Source organism: Eriocheir sinensis, chromosome 33 (genome assembly GCF_024679095.1).
Source record: "Eriocheir sinensis breed Jianghai 21 chromosome 33, ASM2467909v1, whole genome shotgun sequence".
In the NCBI taxonomy this organism is placed as follows: domain Eukaryota; kingdom Metazoa; phylum Arthropoda; class Malacostraca; order Decapoda; family Varunidae; genus Eriocheir; species Eriocheir sinensis.
In genome coordinates, this window is record NC_066541.1 from 17,137,476 (window position 1) to 17,164,975 (window position 27,500).

Below are 27,500 nucleotides of genomic sequence, written 5' to 3' on the forward strand. Positions count from 1 at the left end.
ATGCATGCGATAAGATTAAAAAAAATATATATCGTAGGCGTTTTCCTGTCTTCTGCTTCCTCGATTTACACTCTCCTTACGACTGTTCTCCTTCTCCTCCTTCTTCTCCTCCTCCTTCTCCTCCTCCTCCTGTTTCTACTTCCCTTGGCATAAAATCAAAGTCTTCATCATAACTTATTTACTGATACAAGAATAGTTATGATGTGTTGTCGTAGTAGTGGCAGTGATAGTAGTAGTAGTAGTAGTAGTAGTAGTAGTAGTAGTAGTACAGAAGAAGAAAAACATCAACATCAAGAACAAGAAGAACAAGAAGACCAACTCTAATAAAAAAACAACTTCCGAGCACTTAGAGAAAGATACTAAAAGGCGCAATATGGCACTTCAACCCTCCTCCTCCTCCTCCTCCTCCTCTTCCGCCTCCTCCTCCTCCGCCTCCTCCTCTTCCGCCTCCTCCTCCTCCGCCTCCTCCTCTTCCGCCTCCTCCTCCTCCGCCTCCTCCTCCTGGCTAGTATTTACCCACTCATCTCCTCCAGTTGATCTCTCGTCTCCTTTGACATAAAATTCCACTCCTTCTCCGGCTTCTTAAGACAGGAGAGGCTCATCCTTATCTCTTTGGCGAGGAGGAGGAGGAAGAAGAGGAGGAAGAGGAGGAGGAGGAGGAGGAGGAGGGAGAGAGGGAAGAAGAAAAGTAGGAAAGAGGAAGGAAGACTGGCAAGGAGATGTGGAGGAGGAGGAGGAGGATACAGAAATCAAAGAGGAAGGATAGAGAAAGGGAGTTTGAAGGAAATGAGGAGGAGGAGGAAGAAAAAGGGAGGAAGAGGGAAAGGAGCGGTAGGAAATAGGAAGGAAGACTTGTGGAAGATATGGGCGAGGAGGAGGAGGAGGAGGAGGAGGAGGATACAGAAAGCAGAGAGGAAGGATAGAGAAAGGGAGTTTGAAGGAAATGAGGAGGAGGAAGAAAAAGTGAGGAAGAGGGAAAGGAGCGGTAGGAAATAGGAAGACTTGGGGAAGATATGGGCGAGGAGGAGGAGGAGGAGGAGGAGGAGGAGGAAGGAAAGGAAAGAATATAGGGGAATAATCTTTAATTACTAAGTATTTTAAATGATTCTAAATGTATATATGAGAGAGAGAGAGAGAGAGAGAGAGAGAGAGAGAGAGAGAGAGAGAGAAAATCATACATACATACAGACAGACAGGCAGACACAGAAAGGGTATTTGTATTTGCTCGCCGCGCCACGATAACAAATTCCAGCTTTTTGTATCACACTTTTGATGGACGAGGAGAAAAAAAATCGGGCCGAGTTTTTATCAGTCAATTTGTCTGTCAGTCTGTCAGTGCGGCTGTCTACCTGTCTGTCTGTCTTACTTCATGTCCGTGTGTGTGTGAGAGTGTGTGTGTGGGCGTGTGTGTGTGGGGGGGGGGGGGTGCGAGAGAGAGAGAGAGAGAGAGAGAGAGAGAGAGAGAGAGAGCAACAGTGAATAGTATACGTAGATTTCGAATAACTGAGATTTATATAGAAACGTCACTTTGTCTTTCATAATAATTTGATGGTGTGTGTGTGTGTGTGTGTGTGTGTGTGTGTGTGTGTTGCTATATTAACCCTGACAGCTGCAGTGAAAAGGGTAATTGATGCAGATAATCCTGGATGCTGTGAAGGCGGGCTGGCGACGCGTACGTTCCCGGAATATATTATTATACAGCGTCGGAGTGGCGGTGTACGATAACCTGACATGTCCTGGACGCGCAGAGAAATCCAAACAGCATTTTCGTAACCTATTCAGCAAAGCGACGATTCATCCCTCTTTCCCACGATTTTGACTGAGCTGATGAAAGAGAAAATTAAATTACACGCAACCTTTTCAGTAAAACATCAGATTACGTGTTTCCTACAAATGGAGAGACCTGAACGCGACGAGAAATTGATATGACATACGATAATCTATCCAATATAACGACGATTGATACCTCTTTCCCACAAACCTTTAGTTGATGCTTAAACAGAACGGAGATGTAAGGAGTGTGATTCAGATTCAAACATTTGGATCCTAACAGTAACTTGTATTCAGAGGTAGTAAAAAGAATCGAGTTTACAATGAATACCTCTGTGATAGTTCTCCGAGTGGCCGAGTGTGGCGCTGGGGGCTTAGACAGTACCGTATATTACAGCAACTGATCAACGTCGAGGTGTCTGTCGTGTGCTAGCGTGAACGATCTGAACAGTAACGAAAAGACGAGTAAGAGGAAGAGGAGAAGGAAGAGCAATGAGATGTAGGAATGAGGGAGCTAGGATAGGGGAAGAGATAAGGAGAAGGGAGAGGAAAGAAAGAATTAGGATAGAGAAATAGAGTCTGGGAGAGATATGGACGAAGAGGAGGAGGAGGAAAGGGAGGAGCAATGAGATGTAGGAATGAGGGAGATAGGATAGGGGAAGAGATAAGGAGAAGGGAGAGGAAAGAAATAATTAGGATAGAGAAATAGAGTCTGGGAGAGATATGGACGAAGAGGAGGAGGAGGAAAAGGAGGAGCAATGAGATGTAGGAATGAGGGAGATAGGATAGGGGAAGAGATAAGGAGAAGGGAGAGGAAAGAAAGAATTAGGATAGAGAAATAGAGTCTGGGAGAGATATGGACGAAGAGGAGGAGGAGGAAAGGGAGGAGCAATGAGATGTAGGAATGAGGGAGATAGGATAGGGGAAGAGATAAGAAGTGAGAGGAAAGGAAGAATTAGGATAGAGAAATAGAGTCTGGGAGAGATATGGACGAAGAGGAGGAGGAGGAAAGGGAGGAGCAATGAGATGTAGGAATGAGGGAGATAGGACAGGGGAATAGATAAGGAGAAGGAAGAGGAAAGAAAGAAGTAGGAAAAAGAGTCTGGGAGAGATATGGACGAAGAGGAGGAGGAGAAACTGATTAAAAAGCGAAAAATATTTGATGATACACAAAACCTGTTAATTAAAAAAAGCGATATGATAACTGATTAAATTCTCTACGACTGAGGACAAAAAAATTACTAGTGTTATTGTTTATATAACCTTACACACACACACACACACACACACACACACACACACACACACACACACGAGGACAGGCATCTCAATGAATGCCTCGTAAATAAAGAGCTGTACGCCGATAAAGGAAGGCTAGTAAATGACTGTAAATAGGCGTGTAAATGGTTGATACAAGGGAGTGAGTTGCTGCTTAATCTTAGTGCATCGCTGTTGACGGAGGTGTTGAACTATTTTGTTTCTATAGTAGTGTTATATAAATTGTATGCGCTTCTTCTTCTTCTTCTTCTTCCTCTTCTTCTTCTTCTTCTTTTTCTTCCTCCTCTCTCTTCGTTTTCTTTCTCGATTTCTTCCTTTTTTTATTATTGTTGTTATCGTTTATTCTTCTCTTTCTCTTCCTTCTCATCTTCCCAATCCTCCTCCTCCTCTTCCTCTTTCTCCTAATCCTCCTTCTCTTCCAATTCCTCTTCCTCCTCCTCATCCTCATCCTCATCTCACTACTACTACTACTACTACTACTACTACTACTACTACTACTACTACTACTACTACTACTACTACTACTACTACAATAATTTCGGCTCTTTCCCTCTTCCTCCTTCTACTTCTGCTACTATTGATGCTGCTACTGTTGCTACTCCTCCTCCTCCTCCTCCTCCTCCTCCTCCTCTGCTTATCTGACAGAAGCAGTAAAGATCAGTAGCATACTCTGGCCCATTAAAGCAGGTAGCCTCGTTATAAGCCAACTGGATAGCTGTTGCCTGCTACCTCCTGCTGTGTTCCTCTTATATTCCCCCTCTTCTCTTCTTTCTCCTCTTCCTTTTTTTTTATACTTCCTTCATAGATCTTCAAAATCCTTCTCTCTTTCTCTTCCTCTGTTTTGTCCTCTCCCTCCTACTGTGTTCCCTCTTTATTCCCTCTCTTTCTCCTCCTCCTCTTCTTCCTTCTATTATTTTCTACTTTTTCTGTCATTCATCTTCAAAATCCTTCTCTCTTCTCTTTCTCTGCTTTTCACCCTCTTCTGTTCTCCTCCACCTCTCTCTCTCTCTCTCTCTCTCTCTCTCTCTCTCTCTCTCTCTCTCTCTCTCTCTCTCTCTCTCTCTCTCTCTCTCTCTCTCTCTCTCTCTCTCTCTCTCTCTCTCTCTCTCTCTCTCTCTCTCTCTCTCTCTCTCTCTCTCTCTCTCTCTCTCTCTCTCTCTCTCTCTCTCTCTCTCTCTCTCTCTCTCTCTCTCTCTCTCTCTCTCTCTCTCTCTCTCTCTCTCTCTCTCAAGCACCCAGATTCCCCTCCCTCTCCCTCCATCTCTCTCCCTTCTCTCCCTCAGCCACTCCCAAAAGCAACACACCCTCCTCCTCCTCCTCCCTCCTCCTCCTCCTCCTCCTCCTCCTCCACCTCCTCTTGTCTTCCGTCACCCTCACCTTCAGACTTCCTCCTCTTCTTACTGCTAAACACACATACCTCACTTACTCCCATTCATACTCTCCTTTCCTCCCTTTATCCCCCTCCCTTCTTCCTTCCCTTTCCCTCCCTTCCTCTTCCTTTTTATTTTACTTTTAAGCACACATTCCTTGATTTATTCCTGTTTCCTTCTTTCATTCTTATTTCTCTCTTTCTCTCCCTCTTTCTCTTCTCTTCCTCATTTCATTCATTTCTCCTCTTCCTCCTCTCATCCTTACTTTTTCTTTCTTTTATTCTCCTATCCTGTTTTCTTTCCCCCTTCCTCTCTCTTCTCTTCCTCATTCCATTCATTCTTCCTCTTCCTTTTATCCTCCTCACTCTACATCTTCCATATTCTTTCATCACTCTTTCCTTTTATTCCTCTTATCGTTATTCTTTCTCCCCCTTATTCTTTATCACCTCCTGTGACATCCTTCTTCCTCCACCCCCCCCCTCCACCTCCACACACACCACGTCTTCCCCTCCCATTAACAGGACGTGGGCGGACTCGTCACCGTCACCACCACCACCACCACCACCAAAACCGATGCTCAAGGTCTTTGGGGGATCGAAACCCACTCGCACAGAAAGACAAGGAGTTACACGTCGAGTTCACACATTAATCTCGAACCTGACTTGATGCCTCTTTTAGCTGTACCGTTTTTCGTCCCTTCTAAGCGGCGTTCAAAGGGAGAATTGGTGTGACAAGTTACAGGTTACAAATTGAACCAGAATGTTACAGGTAAAGGTCTAGGTAGTGGCTGCGTGGTTAGCGTGAGGGTGCCACATTCTCCTGGACGCGGTTCGAGTCCCGCCCGCCGATACAAGCTGAGATTTTTCAGTTACCGCTGAGTGGCCTAAGACTACCCACATGCTGTCCTATCAACCCGGACTCTAGATTCTCTCCCTAAAAGAGAGAATCAAAGATGAGCTCCGGGGGCAGCATGAGCCAAGCAAGATAGCGCCACTTTTAACACTTGCCTGCGCCATAAGAGGCTGGGGCCAATCAGTAGGACCCCTCAAGAAAGCTTACCGGCGCAATAGGAAGTAAAGTAAAAAAAAAAAAAAAGTTCACACATTAATCTGAATCCCGACTTTCTCCTTTTTCTCTGTACCTTCCAAGTGCTGTTTCAAGGGGATTTAAAGGCGAAGGAAGGGGATAGGAAGAGGTTACAGAAAAGCATGTCACAGGTTATACAGGTACTCGTCTGGTTCACACATTAATCTCAAATCTGACTTTCCCAATTTTATTTACACCGTTTTTCGTTCCTTATAAGCGGCGTTCAAGCGAAGTGTTAAGGAGTTAGGAAGGGGTTAGGACGGGGTTACAGAAGAACTCGTATTAGGTTACAGGCTGCTGGTAGCCGTCTAATTCACCCATTAATCTTAAATCCGACCTTCCCTTCTTTCGATATTCTGTTCTTCCTTACTTATAAGCGTCGTTCAAGGGGAGTATCAAGGGGTTATGAAGGGGTTACAGGTGAGCTCGTTACAGGTATACATTTAATTCGCACATCAATCTCACCTGCCTTTCCCCTTTCTTAGTTTTGTCGTTTTTCGTTCCTTATAAGCGGCGTTCAAGGGTAGCATCAAGGGGTTATGAAGGGGTTACAGGTGAGCTCGTTACAGGTGGAGGAGACGGGTACAGGTATACAGGTGGGGCTTGCGGCGCTGCTTCATCTCGTGTATAGCGGGAGGCCGGGCATGCTTGTAGCCGCCGGGCACAGGCCATATACAGCATCAGCCTCCAGTGCTCCTCCCCCTCCTCCTCCTCCTCCTCCTCCTACTTGTTCTCCTACTCACTTCTCATCTCATCTCTTCGTCTCCAATCCCGTTCCTCCTCCTCTTTCCTCCTCTTCCTCCTCCTCTTCTCTGTTTCCGTTCCTCCTCTTCCTCCTCTTTTCTACTCTTCTTCTTCTTCTTCTTCTTCTTCTTCTCTGTTCCCGTCCCTCCTCCTCCTCCTATTTATTATCATTCTCCTCATCTCTCTCTCTCTCTCTCTCTCTCTCTCTCTCTCTCTCTCTCTCTCTCTCTCTCTCTCTCTCTCTCTCTCTCTCTCTCTCTCTCTCTCTCTCTCTCTCTCTCTCTCTCTCTCTCTCTCTCTCTCTCTCTCTCTCTCTCTCTCTCTCTCTCTCTCTCTCTCTCTCTCTCTCTCTCTCTCTCTCTCTCTCTCTCTCTCTCTCTCTCTCTCTCTCTCTCTCTCCGTTCTTCCATTTCGTGTCCGTAATTTAGATGTCAGATTGTCCGTATTTTTTTAGCTTATGTTTTTTTCTTTCTTTCTTTTCTTTTCTTTATTTTCTTTATTTTTTTGTATGTTTTTTTGTTTCTCTCGAGGCCGTTCTTCTGTTCGTTCGTTCGTTCGTTCTTCGTTATCGTGTTCGTTCTCATTCTTGTCTACGTTCTCTTGTCTCCTTCGTTCGTTCTCTCTCTCTCTCTCTCTCTCTCTCTCTCTCTCTCTCTCTCTCTCTCTCTCTCTCTCTCTCTCTCTCTCTCTCTCTCTCTCTCTCTCTCTCTCTCTCTCTCTCTCTCTCTCTCTCTCTCTCTCTCTCTCTCTCTCTCTCTCTCTCGTTTATCTTGTTTGTCTTTATTTTATTTTATTTATTCTCGTTTTTATTTTCTCTTTTCTATTTTTTTTCCTTTCCTTTCTTCTTCCTTCCTTCGTCCTTAACCTCCTCCTCTTCCTCCTCCTCCTCCTCCTCCTTCTCTTCCATCTTCCCTCACTCCCTAATGCCTTCTTTTCCATCCTCCTTAACTAGATGCTTCCTCCTCCTCCTCCTCCTCCTCCTCCTCCTCCTCCTTGCTCTGTCTCCTGTTACGCCCGTCAGCCACCTCCTGTCTCCCTCACACTCTTGTCTCCTTACCTCCTCCTCCTCCTCCTCCTCCTCCTCCTTGCAGACACCTTGCCTCCACTCACCTCCTTCACTCCTCCCTTACCTCCCTCCTCGACACCCTGAGCTCCTCGTCCCTCCCTCCTTGCCTCCCTTTCCTTAGTCTCCCTTCCTCTCCTCCCTCCTCTTCCCTCCCTCCTTTCCTCCCTCTCTCCTACCCTTCCTTCTACCTCCCTCTCTTTTCCCTTATCTCCCTCTATCTCTTCTTATCTTCTCCCTCTCTCCCTCTCTTCTCTCTACGGCTCTCCCTTCCCTCCTTACCTTTCCTACCTCTCCCTCTTCTTCTCCCTCCCTCTTTCCTCCCTCCCTTCTCCCTGCCCCCTCCGTGCCTCCCTGCACGCCCCGAAGGCTCCCTGCCCCAGATCTGGCCAGGGTCGCCGCAGGTGGTGCAGGATTCCTTGAAGACAGCACAGGACTCCTCCGATGAGAGTCCTGGCACGTGCCTCACCTGCTGCTCTATCCTACACACCTGCCGCCTCCTCCTCCCCCTCCTCCTCCTCCTCCTCCTCCTCCGACTTCGACTCCTACGTCTTCTCCGTCCTTCCTGCTTACTTCTTTTTGTTGTTTCCTCTTCCTTATGCTAATATATCGCCAGGTTTCCTTCTTCTTCTTCTTCTCCTCCTCCTCCTCCTCCTCCTCCTCCTCCTCCTCCTCCTTCGTCTTTCCTATTTACTCCTTTTTGTCGTTTCCTATTCCTAATGCTAATCTATCACCGGCTTCTCCTCCTCCTCCTCCTCCTCCTCCTCCCTCTCATTCCACCTGTGCCTTGAGAAAACATTGCCTAATTAATCTCCCTGAGCAGGTGGGATGAGCTGAGTCGCCACCCCCTACCTCCCCGTCCTCCTCCTCCTCCTCCTCCTCGTCAGTCAGTAAACAAGGCAGTCTTTATCGCAGCCTCACCTTGCTACCTCGCTACCTCGCCTAAACACGGGGACTCTACGGGCCAGTATTACAGGTCCGATACAGCATGTTCGTAAACTCCTCAACCAAAGACAAAATGCGACGAAAATTTCTTGTATAGTGTTTGGCGGTGATGTAAAAAGGAGGAAATTCTTTGAAACTATACATGCCGCCTGCCGGGACCGAGAATCGAACCTGAACCCGGGAATTTGTAGCTAGGCACGATGACCACTGTACCGATATCAATGAAACTTACAAAAATGCGTATAGGAAATTAAAATATCCACGAAAAGCTCATATTACAGTTATAAAATCTCTCGTATCTGGCACTGAGTAGAAATATCGGATCATTGTGAAGAATATAGTTTGGTTTGGGGGTTTACAATGACGCTGTGTTAGGCTGTCGATCTTGCCCTAATACGCCAGTAAGGTAAACTGTAATATGTAAGTGAAGAGACTTGATGGTGGGAAGACGCTCACCACCACCACCACCACCAAAACAATCACCATTACCACCACCATCAATAAGAGCGTCAACTGTTTTTACCTTTACGAATTCTTTCCAGAGAGCATCAAATCGTCTTACAGTGTCCTTGCCTTGGTGTTACGTAGCTTACTGATGAATATGTGATAAGGCGAAAGCGGTTTTGTGCTTGTCAATACGAAGAGACAGACAGGCAGACAGATAGAAAGAGACACAGACAAGCAGACAATTTAACAAGCCCAAACAACACAGCAATAAATATCAACAGCAACAAAATTATATAGGTTTACAAACAATTATTTTTTTTGCTCTTTTTGCTACACGTATCACTTGCTAGTCCCCTCCAGCCAGTCAACCAGCCGAGAAGCCAGACCGAGTATCCCTGAGCCACGGACAAACCTATCGCCTAACACCGTCTGACGCCGCTGCCCCCTGACAATACCTACACACACTCTGCCGTGCTAAAGACAAGACCCTATTGAAGAAGAGGAACCAGAGATATAAACATGCACTCATTTCGGCGTACTAACATACTTCTCACACACACAAGAACCAATTGAAGAGGAGGAAAAAGGGAATTGGCTTACTAATATATACCTTACACACACCAATACTAAAGACAAGAAGTGTTGAAGAAGAGGAACCAAAGAACTGAATATAGACTCACTTTGGCCTACTAATAATGTACTCCTAAATACAAAGTTAGGATGAAGACGGACACTTATTTATTAGTGAAACTTTTTTGGTATTTTAGGGCAATGCATCTTCCATATCCAACTCTTTGAACTCGGGATTTAATAACAAGAATTCGATATTTTTTAAGATGAATCCTAACCTTGCCCTACTAATATACTCTTAAATTTCATGATACAAACCTCTGCTTGATTGTGCCCGCTGATTTAAGCTGTATATATATTCCTTGAAGCTCGATAATCGTTTGTACATAAAAACAACTTGTAAAATAGATAAGTTAATGGATGTGACTGGAATTTGGTATCAGGCTCGGAAAGGAGAAATTATTTTGCAAGAATGAATAATATTATGCTTAACTGAGTGATGGTATTGTGAGCTAACAGAGTGAGTGTTTATGCGAGCAAGAAGGAAAACTATTGAACGAAAATATTTGTGAGGTAATATTTATGTGTTATGTATAAGACGTGTTTTGTGTGTGCTTGTGTGTGTGGGGGAGAGAGAAGGGCAAAGAGTACACACACACACACACACACACACACACACACACACACACACACACACACACACACACACACACAAATAGATTAATAACCACAGCCCCCCTCCACACAGTAACCACCCCAGCTTCACCCCCCCTCACACAGTAACCACCCCAGCCTCCCCCTTCCCCTCCTACTACTCTCCCCCCTCCCCCATACACATACACACACAGTAACCACCCCAGCCTCACCCCGTACCTCATACAGTAACCACCCCAGCCTCCCCCTCCCCCTCCTACTACTCTCCCCACTCCCCCCAACACATACGCACACAGTAACCACACCCAGCCTCACCCACTTAGCTAACCCCCGTGTGTTGGTGTTCCCCCGGGCAGGATGTTGTCGCCCTCCATCTCGCCGGCCACGTCCCCGACCCTCACCCACAGCGGTTCGCCCACGCCGCCCCTCTACTCCTCGCAACACAAAATATCCGGCATCCCCACCGTCGCCGCCGCCTCCAGGTAAGAAAGCCACACCTGCTTATGTATTATTCTACATAGGTGCTTCAGACCATTCCTTTTCAGTTTCTTCGTGATTAAAAAGATAAATTAAGGGATATACTGAAGTTACGTGTAATTAAAATCCGTGCTACTTGCTTAAAGGATTTGAAGTCGTAGGAAATTGATAGATTGTTTCATGTCTATCTCGAGTTATTATTCTTGATCATCATAGACTGCTTTTACTTATTTTTCATTATCACCTTTGCTGTTCTTAATAATTGTCCTGAATTTTCCTGGGGGGAGGAGTTGTAGGTAGATATTCAAGCACTGATATATATTAAAGTAACTACTGATAAAGTCTTGTAATAAATAATAAACAAATAGGTAATTATTTCAAAGGTTTGCTACAGGAATCTCACATTTAATTATATCCGAAATACATAAGATATACTAAGACCTACCTCCTTTTTTCTCCCCCCTCTCCCCCTCTCTCTCTCAGATTCACAGCGCCCGTACACATCGACGTCGGCGGCTCAATCTACACGTCCTCGCTGGAGACACTGACGAGGTGAGTGTTTGTATCCCAATCTCTCTCTCTCTCTCTCTCTCTCTCTCTCTCTCTCTCTCTCTCTCTCTCTCTCTCTCTCTCTCTCTCTCTCTCTCTCTCTCTCAGTATACTCTAGTTTTTATGCTCTTGTGAACAATCTCGCCTCGTCCAGAGGAATCAAGGCGGAAAATATGCTCGTGTCCATTACTGATAGTCGGGTTTGCAGGTAAGTCAGCGCCAAGACGAGCGTAAGAATAATGCACCGAACGGGACCATTAGAGCAGTGGTTCCCAAACCCGTGGTCGCGACCCATATGAGGGCCGCGAGAGTAATTCTGAGGGTTGCTGGAGAGTCTTGGAAAAAAAGCCTTAATTATAATTATATTTTACTATAAAGGCCGACTTTTAAATCACATTCAGGTCAAATTTAGATTTTTCAGTAATGTAGTTGAATACTTCAGTAGAACAGCATGAAGATTCTCCTAAACACTTGCTAACAAAAGTAGCGTTGTGACAAAGCACCCATACACGCACAACACGGCACGTTCTACGAGTAGCATTCACGTATGATACTCGTCCGCCGAGCAGACAGCGAGGAGGCGGAGGACAAACTCATACATATCTTAATTTATAACATATAAAAAACAATTGGAAATAAATACTACATGTTCACGCATCGAGGGTTGCCAGGGCAGGGGGGAACCACTGCATTAGAGTGTTGTAGTCGTGTGTTTGAATCTGGTGCGAGTAAGAAATTTTCCTCTTTTCATCTTTTTCCTTGTTGTTGTTTTTTGTTATTTCTCACTGTGGAAGAAACATGTTCCGTGCAAATGATGAAGGAAAAAAGTAAGCATATGTGCAAGTATAGAGTAGAAGTGAAGAGAACGTGGTAAGCTTATTCCTATAGACGCAAGTATCTGAGAGGTTACTGAAGGCAATGAAAAGACAACCTTGTGTATTTGTCGAAAAAAATATTGATTTGAGATAAATATTGAAAAAAGTAAATGGAAGAAAGAGAGAGAGAGAGAGAGAGAGAGAGTGGGAATAAAAAGAAAAGTTACAAATGCATATAAACTGAAAACCACAGCTAAATCCCTTGTTCTCTCTCTCTCTCTCTCTCTCTCTCTCTCTCTCTCTCTCTCTCTCTGCCGTGGGCTTTCCTAGAGGCGAGGGAGGGATGAGGTATACGTACAGCTGCCTTGAGAGAGAGAGAGAGAGATGGGTCTGTAAAAGTGAGTCGCATCTGTATACTGAGACGCGTCCATCACAGGTCTGTATTGCGTATGAAGAAAATGGGAGGGATATAGTTTGCGTCACAGCACAGCAGGCCTCGGCGCCGCGATGGTGGCCGCGAGGGGCAGGGTGTGTGTGTGTGTGTGTGTGTGTACTCATTCCCAGAAATTACATCTAATCATTAACCTGTGACGAGAGTAAAATGAGAGCAAAAAAAAGAGAGAAAGAGAGCATACTAGTAATGACAGAGCCACCCTTTACCACCCACATGCATGAAAAAAATGGCGAAGCAGCAACAAGAAAAGGAAAATTTCAAGTGTAAAAACGTGTGTGTGTGTGTGTGTGTGTGTGTATATACACACACACACACACACACACACACACAACAAAAACAGCACACACGGCCTGAGGGCGGCGGGGAGTGCGCCTGCGGGAAGCGATAAAGTGGAACTGCGAAGAGAGAGAGAGGGACGCCCGAGGGTAGGGGTCGAGGCCCCTACCGCCGCCTCCGCTACAGCGCGAGAGCCCCGGGGGCGGCGAGGGGCGGCGTGCCCGAGGGGGAGGACGTGAAAAAGGGGGGCAGAGAGAGAGAGAGAGAGAGAGAGAGAGAGAGGTGAATAAAACAGGATTAGAGCAGCAAGCAGAGGACGCCCGGCTCACGCGAGGGTCGGGGAGGCAAGAACCAGCGGCTTTAAGGCAGGAAAGGGGGAGAGGGAGCACCCGGGGGAGGGAGGAAGGAAGGGAGGAAGGGAATGAATGCCTGAAGGGTTAGAGGGAGGGAGGAGGGCTATTGATCCAGGGGTGGAGGGGGTCGCCTGGGGGAGCCCGTGGGTCAGCTTAACGAGCGCCGCCGGGCATGGGTGACAAACAGCGCCCTAGTTGTGGAGGGCAGGGGGGGAGGGGACTTTGCCAAGGCCTCTGCTATACCCTGCCGCCGCTGTCTCTGCCTCTACCTCTGCAAACCTCCCCTGCCTGTTATCTTTTTCATTATATATATCTCTTCCTTTCCCCCCTACCTTCGTTTTCCTTCCCCTGCTCTGTTTTCCTTCTCCCCTGCCAAGGATTCTGCTATACCCTGCTGCCGCTGCCTCTGCTAATCTCCCCAGCCTGGCACCTTTTACCATATATCTGCCTCTATTCCTGCTCCTCCTCCCCTGCCTCCTACCTCTTCTGTACTTTTTTTTCTCTTCCTCCCCTTCCAAGGCCTCTGAAATACCCTGCTACCGCTGCCTCTGCTTCTGCTAACTGCCCCTGCCTGCTGTCTTGTACCATACACCTTTCCTCCCATTCCACCCCTTTCTCTTGTCTCTCCTGCTGTATTTTACTTCTTCTCTCCCTCCCCTTCCAAGACCTCTGCTAAACCCTCTTTCTGCCCCTGCTAACTTCCCCTTTCTTCCCTTCCTTCCCTGCTTCCTTCCCCTGTATAACGTTTCCTCTCCTCCTCGCCTTCTAAATCCCCCTGCTATCTCATTTCCCTTCCCCCTCTCTTCCTCCTTCCCTGCTTTTCATTTTCTTTCATCTACGTCCCCGCCTTCATCTTCCTTCCTCATTCTCCTCCTCATTTTCTTCATCACTCTCCTCCTCCTCCCTTGCAAATCTGATACAATCTACATCCTTCCTCGTCGCAAGGTTACTCCTCTTCTTCCTCCTCCTCTTCCTCATCCTCCTTATCATTCCCTGCGATTCTGACACCTACTACTTTCCCTTGTTGCATATTTTTCTTCTTCCTCTTCTTCTTCTTACTCTTCCTTTTCCTCCTCTTCCTCTTCATCTTTTACCATAGCGCACATTCCTACAGTCGCTTTTCTCAATCCCATCATCACATACTCTTTTGCACTTATCCTCCTCCTCCTCTTCCTCTTTATCTTCTATCCTCCTCCTCCTCCTCCTCCTCTGCCATAGTGTACATTCCCTCAGTCGCTTGCAGTCCCCTCGTTCCTTCATCCTTGCATTCCCTTACTCTCCCAGCCTTACGTAACACAGCTCCCCTCACCTGTCTGCCTGCCTGCCTGCCTGCCTTGCGTATACCTGCCCTGCCGTCCTTCCTCCTCCTCCTCCTCCTCTTCCTCTTCTTCCTCTTAATCCCTTCCCCCACACCTCTTCTGTATCATTCTTCGGTTGTCTTCCATATATTACAGTCTCAAAGTTTGTCTCTCTCTCTCTCTGTTGCTCTCTCTCTCTCTCTCTCTCTCTCTCTCTCTCTCTCTCTCTCTCTCTCTCTCTCTCTCTCTCTCTCTCTCTCTCTCTCTCTCTCTCTCTCTCCCACATACACACACACACACACACGCCACCTGTCATATACACAGCCTTCTTTCCACCAGGTGTTGTTGTTCTTTTCAGTGTTAATGAAAGTAAATAAAAAATCAAGGGTCACAAAAATAAGGAATAAAGTTCAACAGTTATTAATAATGATACGGCGGCTTACAGGCCACGTCCTCTCTACCCTTGTATTGTATTGTGTTTTTTAACGTTATTAGTGTATGTATGTGTGTATGTATGTATATATGTGTAAGCTCTTTGCTATCCCACCACCACCAACACTACCACCACCACTACCACTACTAACATTAACCCCCCCACACCACTACCACTACTAACATTAACCCCCCCAACCACTACCACCACTACCACCACCCCATAACCAGCGTCAGTGCCCCCCTTCTTGTCCCCCCTCTTCAGCCCCCCTCCCCCGCCGCCGACGACACCGCTACCACCCAAGATGCAATTTTCTACGCAATTTTCTACGCAATTTTCTACGCGTTCATCAGGTTTACGCAGAATGAAAAAAAGTAAAAAAAAAAAAAAGAGCTATACGCAGGCAGGAACGTAATATTTGAAGACCTTTGCCCCCTTTTTTTTTTTAGTGTGTGTGTGTGTGTGTGTGTGTGTGTGTGTGTGTAATTCTTCTTGCTGTGCGCGAAAAACGAACCCCCCCAAAAAAGCGGATTGAGAGAGAGAGAGAGAGAGAGAGAAACAAAAAATACAATGGCGTGCTGATACTGGCTCTTTGTGATGTATCGGAGCTCGGCAATATTTTGTTGGTGTTTAATTAAATTTACGTAATGGGCGAGGCAGGAGAGAGGCAGGTGGGCCGGCGATTAGCAGGTGTGTTCCTTTGTCAGGCGCTATATGCTTCTCCCTTTCACTAGCAAACATACATACATACATACATACATACATACTTACATACATGCGTACATACACTCCTTTCCTCCCTATCCTTTAACCATGACCTCCTTCTCACCACTTCGACATAAACATATACTCCTTCCTCCCCTTTCCGCCCTTCCCTTTCAACTATCAACTATATTTCTCCCTTTAACTAACAAACATATACATACTCCACTTGTCGCCCCTTTCCTCCCTTCCCATCATCTATATTTCTCCGTCTCACTAACATAGACACATACATACACTCCTTTCCTCCCCTTCCTTTGAACCATCAGCTATACTTTTCTCCTTCATTAAAATACAAACGTACCTGCACCACCTTTCCTTTCCTCCCTTTCCTATAACCACTCACGCCAGTAGTAGTAGTAGTAGTAGTAGTAGTAAAAGGAGGAGGAGGAGGAGGAGGAACAGTAGTAGTAATAGTAGTAGTAGCGGAGGGGGGACGAATGGGGGCGGGGCAAGGTAGGGAGACACGGCCACTTGACGATCTTCACATAATGGGGGTTAAAACGGTGCCTAGTGACTGGCTATTGTTCCTCGAGTCCCCGGTTCTTCGCGCCTTTCATGTCTCGCGAGCTCACCAATTTGAAGGCAGCCAAGAGAGCCTCCGGAGAGCTTGAAGAGCCTCCTGTACCCCTTCCCTGCCTCTCCTCACCTCCGACGGCGTAAAGGGACGAAGGGAAGGGAAAAGGGAGGGGAATGGGAAGAGAGAAAGGGAGGAAGGGAAGAAGGGAGGGAAGTAGGAAGAGAAAAAGGGAGGAAGGGAAGGAAGTGAGAGGGGAGAAAAGGAGAAAGGGACCATAGGAACACTTAATTTGAATAGACTACAGCTTCATAGCTCCTTGTAGGATCCCCTTAAGACCCAGTAGGATATCTGAGCCGGAATATTCCATGGGAGCGAGAGAAAGAGAAAGAGGAATCCTACCAATCACGAGAGGCCTGACAAACAACACCTAGGCACCACCCATAGGCAAAAAATTGGTTTACTAACAGGGTGGTGGATGAGTGGAATAGGCTTAGCAGTCATGTGGTGAGTGCCAATACAATTGTCACATTAAAAAATAGACTAGATAAATTCATGGACAGCGATATTAGGTGGGGTTAGATACACGGGAGTTTAGGGTCAAAGGAGCTGCCTCGTACAGGCCTACCGGCCTCTTGTAGACTCCTCCGTTCTTATGTTCTTATGTTCTTATAGGAATCCTTCGTGTGGACATCCTGCCATAACCTCAAGAATCCCCTTTAGGACCCCTTTAGACTATATAGCTTCAGGAACACCTTTGTAGGACCCCCTTAAGACTATGTAGCTTTGGGAACCCTTTGTAGGACCCCCTTAAGACTATATAGCTTCAGGAACCCTTTGTAGGACCCCCTTAAGACTATATAGCTTCAGGAACCCCTTTGTAGGACCCCCTTAAGACTATATAGCTTCAGGAACACCTTTGTAGGACCCCCTTAAGACTATATAGCTTCAGGAAACCCTCGTATGACCCCCTTAAGACCCCATAGGACGTCCGAGTCCGCCTGAGGTCCTTCGTGCAGCCTCCCTCCCGCGGCTCTGGTCTCCGTGCATTCCCCCCCCCCCCTCCCTTCCCCTCCATCCTCTCTGGGGCCGCCGTGCACCGTTACCTTCTCCCTTCAGGTCCTTGTTGCCTGCAGGACGCGTGGGTACGGGGCGACTCCTCCTCCTCCTCCTACACACACACACACACACACACACACACACACACGCACACAGTCACAGTTACCCACCTCGTCATTCTATTTTCCTCTGTTTTCCCATTTTCCTCTATTTTCCACTATTATTTTCACTCACTCACACACACACACATACACACACACAAAAGGCGTGTAGGTGGTGTGGACGCAAGCGGACGAGCCAGAATTTAAGAGAATCTGCATTAATTAAGGAGATGCACCCCGCCGCCCACCTCTCGAAGCGAACGTCCATTGTTAGGGCGTTACAAGCAGCGAGCGAGAGATAGCAGGGCCTTTGTGTTGCCGCCGGATTCTTAAATATTTCGACGCCCAAGTAAACACATTTGACAAGGCTTTCGTGGGAGTTTGGGGCATTTCCAGGGGTACTTTTATGACCCTGGTGGTAGTTCGACACTTTTTCTGTACGATGAACCTAAAAACACACTCACTAGAACCTGAATGATCTCCTTTTCGGCCTTTGAATATAGCTAATGTGAGAGGCGGAAGTGTCTGAGAACATCGAAATCCCTCACCTGAATCTACAACACGTGAAAGACTCTTGCTCTGACACACTGGAGTGGTTTACATGCTTCCATCGCTTCTAAAGACTTTAACGGCTGTATTTTAAGACACCATCGCTTCTCACATCAACTATTTCTAAAGGTCAAAGAGGGGATCAATCAGGTTTTCATGAGTGTTTTTTAAGGTTCATGGCACAGAGGAAGGGTCAAACTACCACCAGGGTCATAAAATTACCTCTGGAAAGGCCTACAGCTCCTACGAAAGCCATGTCAAATAATGTGAACTTGGGTGACGAAATGTTTTAAAATATGACCCTAAACCCAAAACAAACATCCCTCACGTGAGAATAAGTTAAAGGAACACCGTAAAGGATTCCAATTTCGTGTAGGATATACAGAAGGATTAGAGACGGAGGTTCCAGTTGGCTCTCTCAAACTAAGGACTGTCTTCAGGTGTTGACAATCTCATACGTCAGTTGGATTCTCTCAAGGGCGTGGCGGCTTTCAGTAATCCCTTAACCTCATATCGCACACACATATCCTACAACAGATTGGAGTCCTGTGAGGTATGGAGAGTGACGCGTCTCCTACGAGTATCGAACAACACACAATGGGACTGCTTTCTTTCATGCCTTTTTCTTTACTTTTTTTTATTTCGTGTGACGATTAAAAAGAAAGAAAAAAGAAGACAAACAGCATCTCATTTATACATTTCTTTTCGCATTTTTTTTTTCTTACTTCCTCTTTTGCGTGTTTTTTTTTTTTCTTTCTCTTTTTGCCATTGAAGAATTTTAGCGTTACAAACAAAGGAAAGGAAATAGCGAACCAGATTTTTTTTTTTCCCCTTCGCCCCGTGCTACAGACCAAGCAAGGGCCGGGTAAACTACTCTCTCTCTCTCTCTCTCTCTCTCTCTCTCTCTCTCTCTCTCTCTCTCTCTCTCTCTCTCTCTCTCTCTCTCTCTCTCTCTCTCTCTCACCCTACGTCCCTCTCTTCCTCCTTTCCTTCACTCTTCCGCTAACCCTTTCTCCCTCTCTCCATTTCCTTATCCCTCCCTTTCGTCTCTTCCATTCTCCCTTCCTCTACCCCTTACCCCTTTCTCCCTACTTGCCTCCCTCTCCCTTTCCCCCTTTCTCCCTCCCTCTACTTCTCCCTCCCCTCCATCGCCTCTAGCCCCCTCACTCCCTCCCACTCCCGCCGCTGGCACTCTTTCCTCCCTCCGCCGCTTTCTCCGCCCCTCCACGCCCCGGGGCCGCGCGGGGGATCAGACTGAGCGGCGCGGCACCTTCTGTGACCCGCGGGGCAGACCGATCGATCCGGGGACGCGGTGCTCCGGGCGGCGAGTGAACGCAATAATGAGCACGGCGCCCCCGGCTGGGCCCACTCGCTCCCCACGGCGGCCTACCCTCCCTCCAGCCGTCCCCTCTCTCTTCCCCTCGCTTCCTCTTCCTCTTCCTCTTTTCTCTTCCTCTTACTCCTCTCTTTTCTCTTACCGCTGTCATTTCTACTCTCTCTTAGTCTTCCTACTACTTATGTTCTCTTTTCCCTCACTCTTCCTCTTCCTCTTCCTCTTCTTTCTCTCTCCTCTATTTCTCTTCCTTTTCATTTCACTTTTATTGTTTCCCCTTCACTTATCCACTCTGTCCCCACCATCAGCCCCTCTCTTCCTCCTCCTCTTCCTCTTTTCCCTTCCCTGTTTCTTTTCTTTTTCCTCTTGCTCCTATTCTCTTTTCCTTTCACTTATCCACTACAGTTTCCCTTTCTCTTACTCGTTCTCTCATTCTTCTTTTTCCCTTTCTATATCTCTCTCTCTCTCCCTTTCTTAGTTTTCCCATTCTTCTTCCTCTTACTCCCCTTTCCCCTTTTCTCTACAAGCTCCGGTAGCTCAGTGGTTAAAGCTCTGCGCGATGTGTGGAGAGTGAAAGTCCCGGCAGTACCCAGAGATCGACTTTAATGGGCTTGCTTCTTGGCGATGACGAGACCAGTTCGTGATCAGACCGTGGTAAATTAGACACACACACACACACACACACACACACATCTTGCCTCATCTCGCCTCACCCGCCCCGCACGCATTAATTGACACGCGCTGACAAGGTGATAATCAAGGTAAATGCTTCTCCGCCCACACACCTGTTGGCACTCACTCTCTCCCGCCCTCCTCGCTCACCTGTCGGCCACTAATGAACTTCCCTAATGGCGCTGACCCTCTTGCCTCATTCCCGCTCATTGGTGCCATTCTGCTCTAATTACCTGGACGTGCATTCTGGTCTCTCAGGTTGCAGGCAGGTAAATGTCAGGTGCTGGAATTAGTGGCTTGCTTTGCTTTCGGTTTTTTTTTTGTTTTTTTTACAGCAAAGGAGACAGCACAAGGGCACAAAAAAAGGAAAGAACAATAAAAAAAAAACCCCGCTACTCGCTGCTCCTGTAAAGAATCGGAAGAGGTGGCCGAAAGAGCAGTCAATTACGTGAGAAGAGGTGTCCTGATTCCTTCCTCTAGAATGAGTTCAAGTCGTAGTTGCTTTCGTCTGGTAACTTGTGGACGCGTGGATGATATCGTTATTATTGTTGTTATTGTTATTATTTTTATTTATATTATTATTATTATTATTATTATTATTATTATTATTATTATTATTATATTACTATGTGGTGGGTGAGTTTGAGTTACCGTCGAAATGAGCTTCTAAGTAGTGCGCTCAGATTTGTGTGAGTTAGGTAAGTAAAAGGTCCTACTGCAGTTCTCTTCCTCTCTATCTCTCTGTCTGATTATTATTTTTATTACGATGTGGCGAGTTTAAGTTAAGTCTGAAATCAGCTTCTAATTAGTGAGCGCTGAAAAATCTGTGCAAGCTAATTAAAGAGTTGTACCGTAGTCACTATCTATGTTGTGAGTGAGCTTAAGTTTGTGTATTGTACTCTATCTATCTATCTATATCTATCAATCTATCTATCTGTCTATCTATCTATCCATCTATCCATCTATCTATCTCTGTTAGCTACACCATCTTCACAATCTCCAGTAGCTCTTAACGGCTCAATATCTATCTATCTATCTATTTATCTCCATCTTTCTCTATCTCTCCATCTCTCTGCATCTCTGTTAGCTACACCATCTTCACAATAACCTCCAGTAGCTCTTAACAGCTCAATATCATGCATACAAACGCGGCTCTATCTCCACCGGGAACAGGTTTATCGATAATCATAATAATCCCGGACCCGCAGCGCAGAGGCTCGGCCGTCAGCACGAACTAAAAGAGGCCACGAGATCAATTTATGGTCGAGGAAAACTCGCTCATTCTTTCATGGCACCAAAAGATTCATTAGTTTGCATGATGAAGAGGAGGAGCAGAAGGAGGTTGAGGAGGTGGAGGAAGTGGAGGAGGAGGAGAAGTAAGGAGTAGGAGAGAGGGGGAATAGGACAAGGAGGTGGAGTAAGGGCATGAGGAGGAGGAGGAGTAAAAGGAGGAGGAGGAGGAGGAGGAGGAGGAGGAAAAGAAGACACCATTACCTTAGCTAGATCATGAATAAGTCAAAACAAATGCCATATTAACGTTATATTTTATTCTATTTATTTTCCTTTAATATTTCCACTCACTCACTCACGCACTCACTCATTCATTCACTCACTCGCCCCCTTGTCCTAAATTCTTCTATTATTTGTACCCACTCACTCACTAACTCTCATTTTATAATTTCCTCTGTTTTTTCTCTTTTCTTTCTATTTTCCTCGGTTATTTTCACTCCCTACCTAGCTAAATAACTTTCTCATTCACTTTTCAATATTTTCCTCTTATTTCTATATTCCACTATTGTTTTTCTTCACACACACACAAAGTCACCCAACCCCATCATTCTACTTCCTTCTGTTTCTTTTCCCCATTTTTTTCTATTTTCCTTTATAATTTTCACCTTCACACAGAGTCACCCACCCCGTCCTTCCCTCCCAAAACCCACCCACCCGCCCCTTCCCTCTGTTTCTCTACCTCTTTTTCCTCCCTCTCTCTCTCTCTCCCTCCCTTTCTCTGTCTGGACCAACCCGAGAGGAGGAGGCGGAGGACCCACCCACCCACCCCTTCCCTCTGTTTCCTTACCTCTCTCTCTCTCTCTCTCTCTCTCTCTCTCTCTCTCTCTCTCTCTCTCTCTCTCTCTCTCTCTCTGCACCAACCCGAGAGGAGGAGACGGAGGCACAGCAAGCGTGAGTGTTCATTGTAGAGTCGTGAATGCTACGTCTGTTTGTGCCGGAGTGCGTTTACTTGTTTGCATTGAGCGCCGCATTAACCCGCCGCTCTCGAGGCCTCGCACTTCTGGCGGGGCGCTAATTAAGTAGTTAAATCTTAATTGTGAGTGGAGCGTTTCCGACGTGCCTGGCAAGGACCCTCTCTCTCTCTCCCCCTCTCCCTCCCTCCCTCTCTCCCAGCCTCCTCAGCCCTGCCACCGACCCACCCACCACTCACTCACTTATTTCTCTTACTTCACCTGCCTGCTTGTGTGTGTGAGGGTGGGGTGGGGGGGGTTAGGGAGTGGAGGAGGAGGAGATGTAGGAGGAGGAGGAGGAGGGAGGGGTGGTGGTCTCTGTCGCTCTGTTTCTCTTTCTCTTTCTCGATTTCTTAGTCTCCTTTTGTTTATTCATTTATTTTCTTTTTTTCTTTCTTTCGTCCCTCTCTCTCTCTTTCTTATCCTTCTTCCTTTTCTTTCTCCTCCTCCTCCATTTTATCCTATTTTTTTCATCCTTCCTTACGTCTCATACTCTGTACATCTGTTTTCCTCCTCCTCCTCTTCCTCCTCTTCCTCCTCCTCCTCCTCTTCCTCCTATTTCTTCCTTCTCCATTACCTCTTATATTCTGAACACTTGCTGCTTCGTTATCCTCCTCCTCTTCTTCATCCTCCACCATCACCACCTCTTCCTCCTCCTCCTCCTCCTCCTCCTCCATAACAACACAAGCACAACACACTCTCACTTCTCCCTCCCTCCCCCCAACATAAATTTCTCCTCCCTCCTCCAGTACTCCAAGCAAAGGGTCGTGACCACACCCATATTCCCTTCACCTTTTCTACACCCGCACACGAGCCACACCCACGCACACACACACACACACACACACACACACACACACACACACACACACACACACACACACACACACACACACACACACACGCGGAGGGGATCGCCAATTCCACACTCTTAATGATGAGGTTACCTGTTCTCTCTCTCTCTCTCTCTCTCTCTCTCTCTCTCTCTCTCTCTCTCTCTCTCTCTCTCTCTCTCTCTCTCTCTCTCTCGTATACGTCAATCTCGTTGACGTATACGAGCGAGAGAGAGAAGAACGACCTATCCTTAGCTCAATCCTGCTTTTAATTCCTCTTCGCCTCTTAAGGTCACCTCTTGGGCGCGGACTGTGGACTAAGAGACGCTTCGATGGCACTTAACATGTCATGGAAAGAGGATCCGAGGACCAAAGGGCGAAGGGAAGGAGGGAAGAGAAAGAGGAAAGGGAGAAATTTGGGATAGAACTGAAGGGGAGAACAGAAATAAGAAAGGGAAAGGAAGAGGAGAACGATGAGCTTGTGGAAATTAAAGGGAGATAAATGAAAGTGGGAGAAAGAGGCATTGAAGAAAGGGAAGTGTGTGTGTGTAAGATATGGAGGGAAGGATGTATGGGGAAGAGATAGCGAGGAGGGAAGGGTATGAAGGAAGAAGGGAAAGTCTGAGGATAGAGCTGAAGGAAAGAATAGAGATAAACAAAGGAGATATAAGGAGTATAGAGAGGTACTGGAGAAAGGAAAGCAGTGATGGGAGATAAGAGATAAGAAAGAGGGAGGGAGGGACAGAGAAGAATAGAAGTGTTTCAAGAATTAGAGGGAAAAGAAAAGGAGAGAGGAACTGATTAAGGAAATGGAGAGCTATGGAGAAAGAAAGAAGAGGAAAATTAAGTGGTGGTAGGCGCTGAAGGAAAGGAAAGGAAAAGAAAGGAAAATGAAAGGAAAGGTAAAGAAAGGAAAGGAAAGGAAAGGATAAGAAAGGGAAGGGATGAGAATATAGACGGGTTAATCTCCCTTACCTACTCTTCCTTAACTACTTCCTCTTATCAAACCCTCTTGATCTATTGGCAATAATGGTTAATACCTCTTTCCTCTTAATCTCCCTGACAATGCACGAAAGCGGATAGAATTATACTCCCTTACTCCCTTATTTTTTACTCCCAGACCCCCTTCCATCACTGAGTTCACTCCCTATCCTCACTCTCCCTTACCTGCCTCACCCCCCCTTTTTCTCCCTCTTTCAATCACTGTGCGATAAAGAAAACTCCCTTACTCTTGTTTATTACCTGACCTCCCTCACTCCTTCCCTCACTCCCTCCCCCGCCTCCCCTCAGCCCCCCTTTCTCTCCCTCTCTCCCTCTCCCTCTCCCTCTCACTCACTAAGCAAGATGAACGTATATGACGCGCGTATAAGCAATCAGATCCTTAAAGTTCAAGGTTTTAAGTAAATAGAATTATTGACTCCTCCTGACACCCAACCTCTCCGCATCCCCGGCCGAGCCTCCTGCGAGCGTGGCGAGGGCGAGGGCGAGGGAGAGAGAGCAAGCCAGCGCCGCGAGAGGGGAGTCGGACGCACCGGGTTCCTGCCCCTCAGGCACTCTCGCCCCGGGATCTGCCAGAGAGCACGAGAGATGCCAAGTCACACCGGCGGGACGTACTCAAACCCACGGGAAAACACGGCCATTCCAGCGTTCCCGGGGGCGGCCTGCACACTGGGGGAGGGATAGCGAGCTGGGGCGTGTATCAGATAAGGTGTGTGAGGCCTGCGGGGCGTGGGGGGCAGGCAGGAGGCAGGCACAGACGAGGCTCCTGGCAGTACCTGAGCCCCGCCGGACCTGCGCCCTAGCCCGTCCGTGGTTCCTGACCAACACACGCTCTGAAGGCGGAGGCAGAATTTGATACCAGCGGGATAATGATGCAGCCGACGCCACCACGCTGCCTCACCTCCCCCCCCCCCGCCCCCTGCTCCCCTCACCGCCCCCCTTCCAACTCCCTACCCCCCCACCACACGAACCCAAAAGAGACGAGGGAAAAAAACATTGGAAGATGGAGAGAGAGGGAAGGAAAAAAAATTCAGTACATATGCTCTCGCTGCAAGATTTTTTTTCTTCTTTTTTTGCCTTGTTGAAGGGGAGCATTTTCTCCCCTCGAGGTTGCATGTAACATTTATACCTCTCGGCTCCTGGCTTACCTATTTTCTCCCCCCCCAATCCCTATCTCCCTCTCCCCACCCCCCCCCTCCTTCCCCTCATCCTTTCCCCTCCTCTCCTTCACATCCTATTTCCATCCCTCCCATTTTCTGACCCATTCCCCCGCCCTCCTTCTCCCCTTCTCCTTCCTCTCCTCTTCTCTCCCTCACTCGCTCCTTTTCTCCTCTTCCTTCTCCTTCCCCCTTATTTCCCCTCCCCACCCCTTTCCCCTCTCCCCACCACTCTTCCCTTCCCCTTCTACCTCCTCTCCCCTCCTCTCCTTCACTCACTCCCTTTCCTCCACTTCCTCCTCCTCCTTCTCCTCCCCCTTATTTTCCTCGCAAAAGCACATTACTCTGTTCAAATGGCTTACGTATTTTCCACTTTCCCTCTCTCCCGCTCCCCTCTACTTCCCCTTCCCTCATTCTTCCTCTCCCCTTCTCTCCCTCGCAAACTCCCCTCCTGCTCCTCCTCCTCCTCCCGTATATTTTCCTCCCAAAGGCACATTACTCTGTTTAAATGACTCGCGTCCTTAATTAATGACAGCACCAGTAAGAATGAAGATACTCCGTGGAATGATAGGATAACAGCGATGATATTTGTGATACTGATTTGACTGTAATGCTTTCAAGGAAGAGGTCAGTCTCTCTCTCTCTCTCTCTCTCTCTCTCTCTCTCTCTCTCTCTCTCTCTCTCTCTCTCTCTCGATATTGCAGTTGTTTCCACACATTTTTGGCGCCGCGAATGTTTTTTTTTTTTGTTTTTTGTTTTCTCACTTCTAAGTTCACGAAATGTCATGTCTGCAGACACACACGCACACACACACACACACACACACACACACACACACACACACACAAGAATGTCAATAAAAATACCATACACTCAAAAAATTGTCTTGAAGAATAAAAAAAATAGAAGAGAGAGAGAGAGAGAGAGAGAGAGAAGAGATGCGAGGATTAAAAAAAATAAAAAGTATAAACTTTTTCGCGTAAGACAAACAACAAAAAAGAAAGTAAACACCTACAAAGGAAGACAAAGGAAGAGAAAGAGAGAGAGAGAGAGAGAGAGAGAGAGAGAGAGAGAGAGAGAGAGAATGATCATATATCTCTTTATCTCCCTTGCTCTTTCCATTTGCCAACACAACCTCCTCTCTCTCTCTCTCTCTCTCTCTCTCTCTCTCTCTCTCTCTCTCTCTCCCAGACAAGCAAAAGCAAAAAAACAACATAATCAAGAGAAAAAACACAAAATAAACAAATAAATCCCCCAAAAAATCTGTCAATCACTCGCAACACTAATAAGGAAGAAAGAACAAGAATAAATAAAAAAACAAAGAAAAACATGAAAAACAAGCGAAAGAAACAAAACTTCGCAATTTAGTAACAGCGGCGGCGGCGGCGGAGGAGGAGGAGGAGGAGGAGGAGGAGGAGGAGAAGATAGGGGAAGGAACAAAAGGAAAGGTAGAAGAGGGAGTTAATGAAGGAGTAGTAAAGATAAAGTTCGGGGCTTACACTATAGTTGCGCGTGGCCTCGGTGCTCATCTCCGTCTCATTGGCCCTTGAGTCTTAGGTGAGAATACGCAGAGGATAAAAGAAAGGGAGCTAAGAGTAGAAGAAAAAAATTAAGAGTAAGAGAAAGAAGAGTAACTGGAGGAGTAGGAGGAGAAAGAAAGACAAAGTAAGAACCAAAGAATAGAAAGACGAAGAGTAGAAGGAGGAAGAGGAGAAAAAGTATAAGGAGGGTAAAAAAAATGGGATGATAAGGAGGAGGAGGAGGAGGAGGAGGACGGTGAAAGAAAACGTAGCAGAAGAATAAGAAGGAGAAAGAGACCGAAGAAAGAGAAGAAGGAGGAGGGCGAGAAGAGGAATGACTGGAGTGAGGAGGAGGAGGAGGAGGAGGAAGAAGAAGATTAGGAGGAAGAAGAGTGAAAATGATGATAAAGACGAGAATAAAACAAAAAGTACCAGAAGAATAGGAAGACGAAGACAAAATGGAAGAAAGAAGAGATGGACGAAGAGGAGGAGGAGGAGGAAGAGGAGGAAACGAAAGACGAAGAGGAAGAGGAGGATCAAGAGTAGTAGTGGGAGAGAGGGAGGGAGGGAGGAAGCTTGAACTCCCCTCAGAGCCGCAAAACTGACGTCCTTCCCGCCGCTAAACTTGGGTTCGGGAAAACAAAAGCGAAGCGGCTCGAGGAAGCGCAACAACTATCGTACCAACTTTGGCACACAATGAGGAGGCGAGTTTTTTATATTAGGAGTTCCGAGGAGAGAGAGAGAGAGAGAGAGAGAGAGAGAGAGAGAGTTAAAAGAGAAATAATGAGAAGGAAGGAAGGAAATAAGGAAAGTAAGGAACAAATGAGAGAGAGAGAGAGAGAGAGAGAGAGAGAGAGAAAGCCTAATCGTAAACTGAGCAACTAAAACAGCTTGGTAAACACACACACACACACACACACACACACACACACACACACACACACACACAAAGGAATGTAAAGGAAGCGCCCACTTTTTCCTTAGGGACCTCCACAACAAACACGAGAACGTTCATTTAAATCAATCCTTTGTTTCGGCCATTTTCCGGATCGGTAATTGGTTCCGAAACGAGAGAGGAGGATCAGGTAATTCTGGGCAGGTGTTACAGGTATTTTCCTTGTCTAATTCTCCTCCTCCTCCACCTCTTCCTCCTCCTCCTCCTTCTCCTCCGTGTCT

General features: G+C 46.8%; 1 protein-coding gene across 2 annotated transcripts in view; it reads left to right on the forward strand.

The window, feature by feature from the left end:
• LOC127006808 (BTB/POZ domain-containing protein Tiwaz-like) overlaps window positions 1-27,500 on the forward strand; it is a 148,451-nt gene that overhangs the window by 88,837 nt on the left and 32,114 nt on the right. For both annotated transcript variants that reach the window (XM_050877150.1, XM_050877151.1), the window contains 2 exons: window positions 10,284-10,409; window positions 10,888-10,956. In XM_050877150.1, the coding sequence (XP_050733107.1) occupies window positions 10,284-10,409; window positions 10,888-10,956 (195 nt within the window). The remainder of the gene's footprint in view (window positions 1-10,283; window positions 10,410-10,887; window positions 10,957-27,500) is intronic.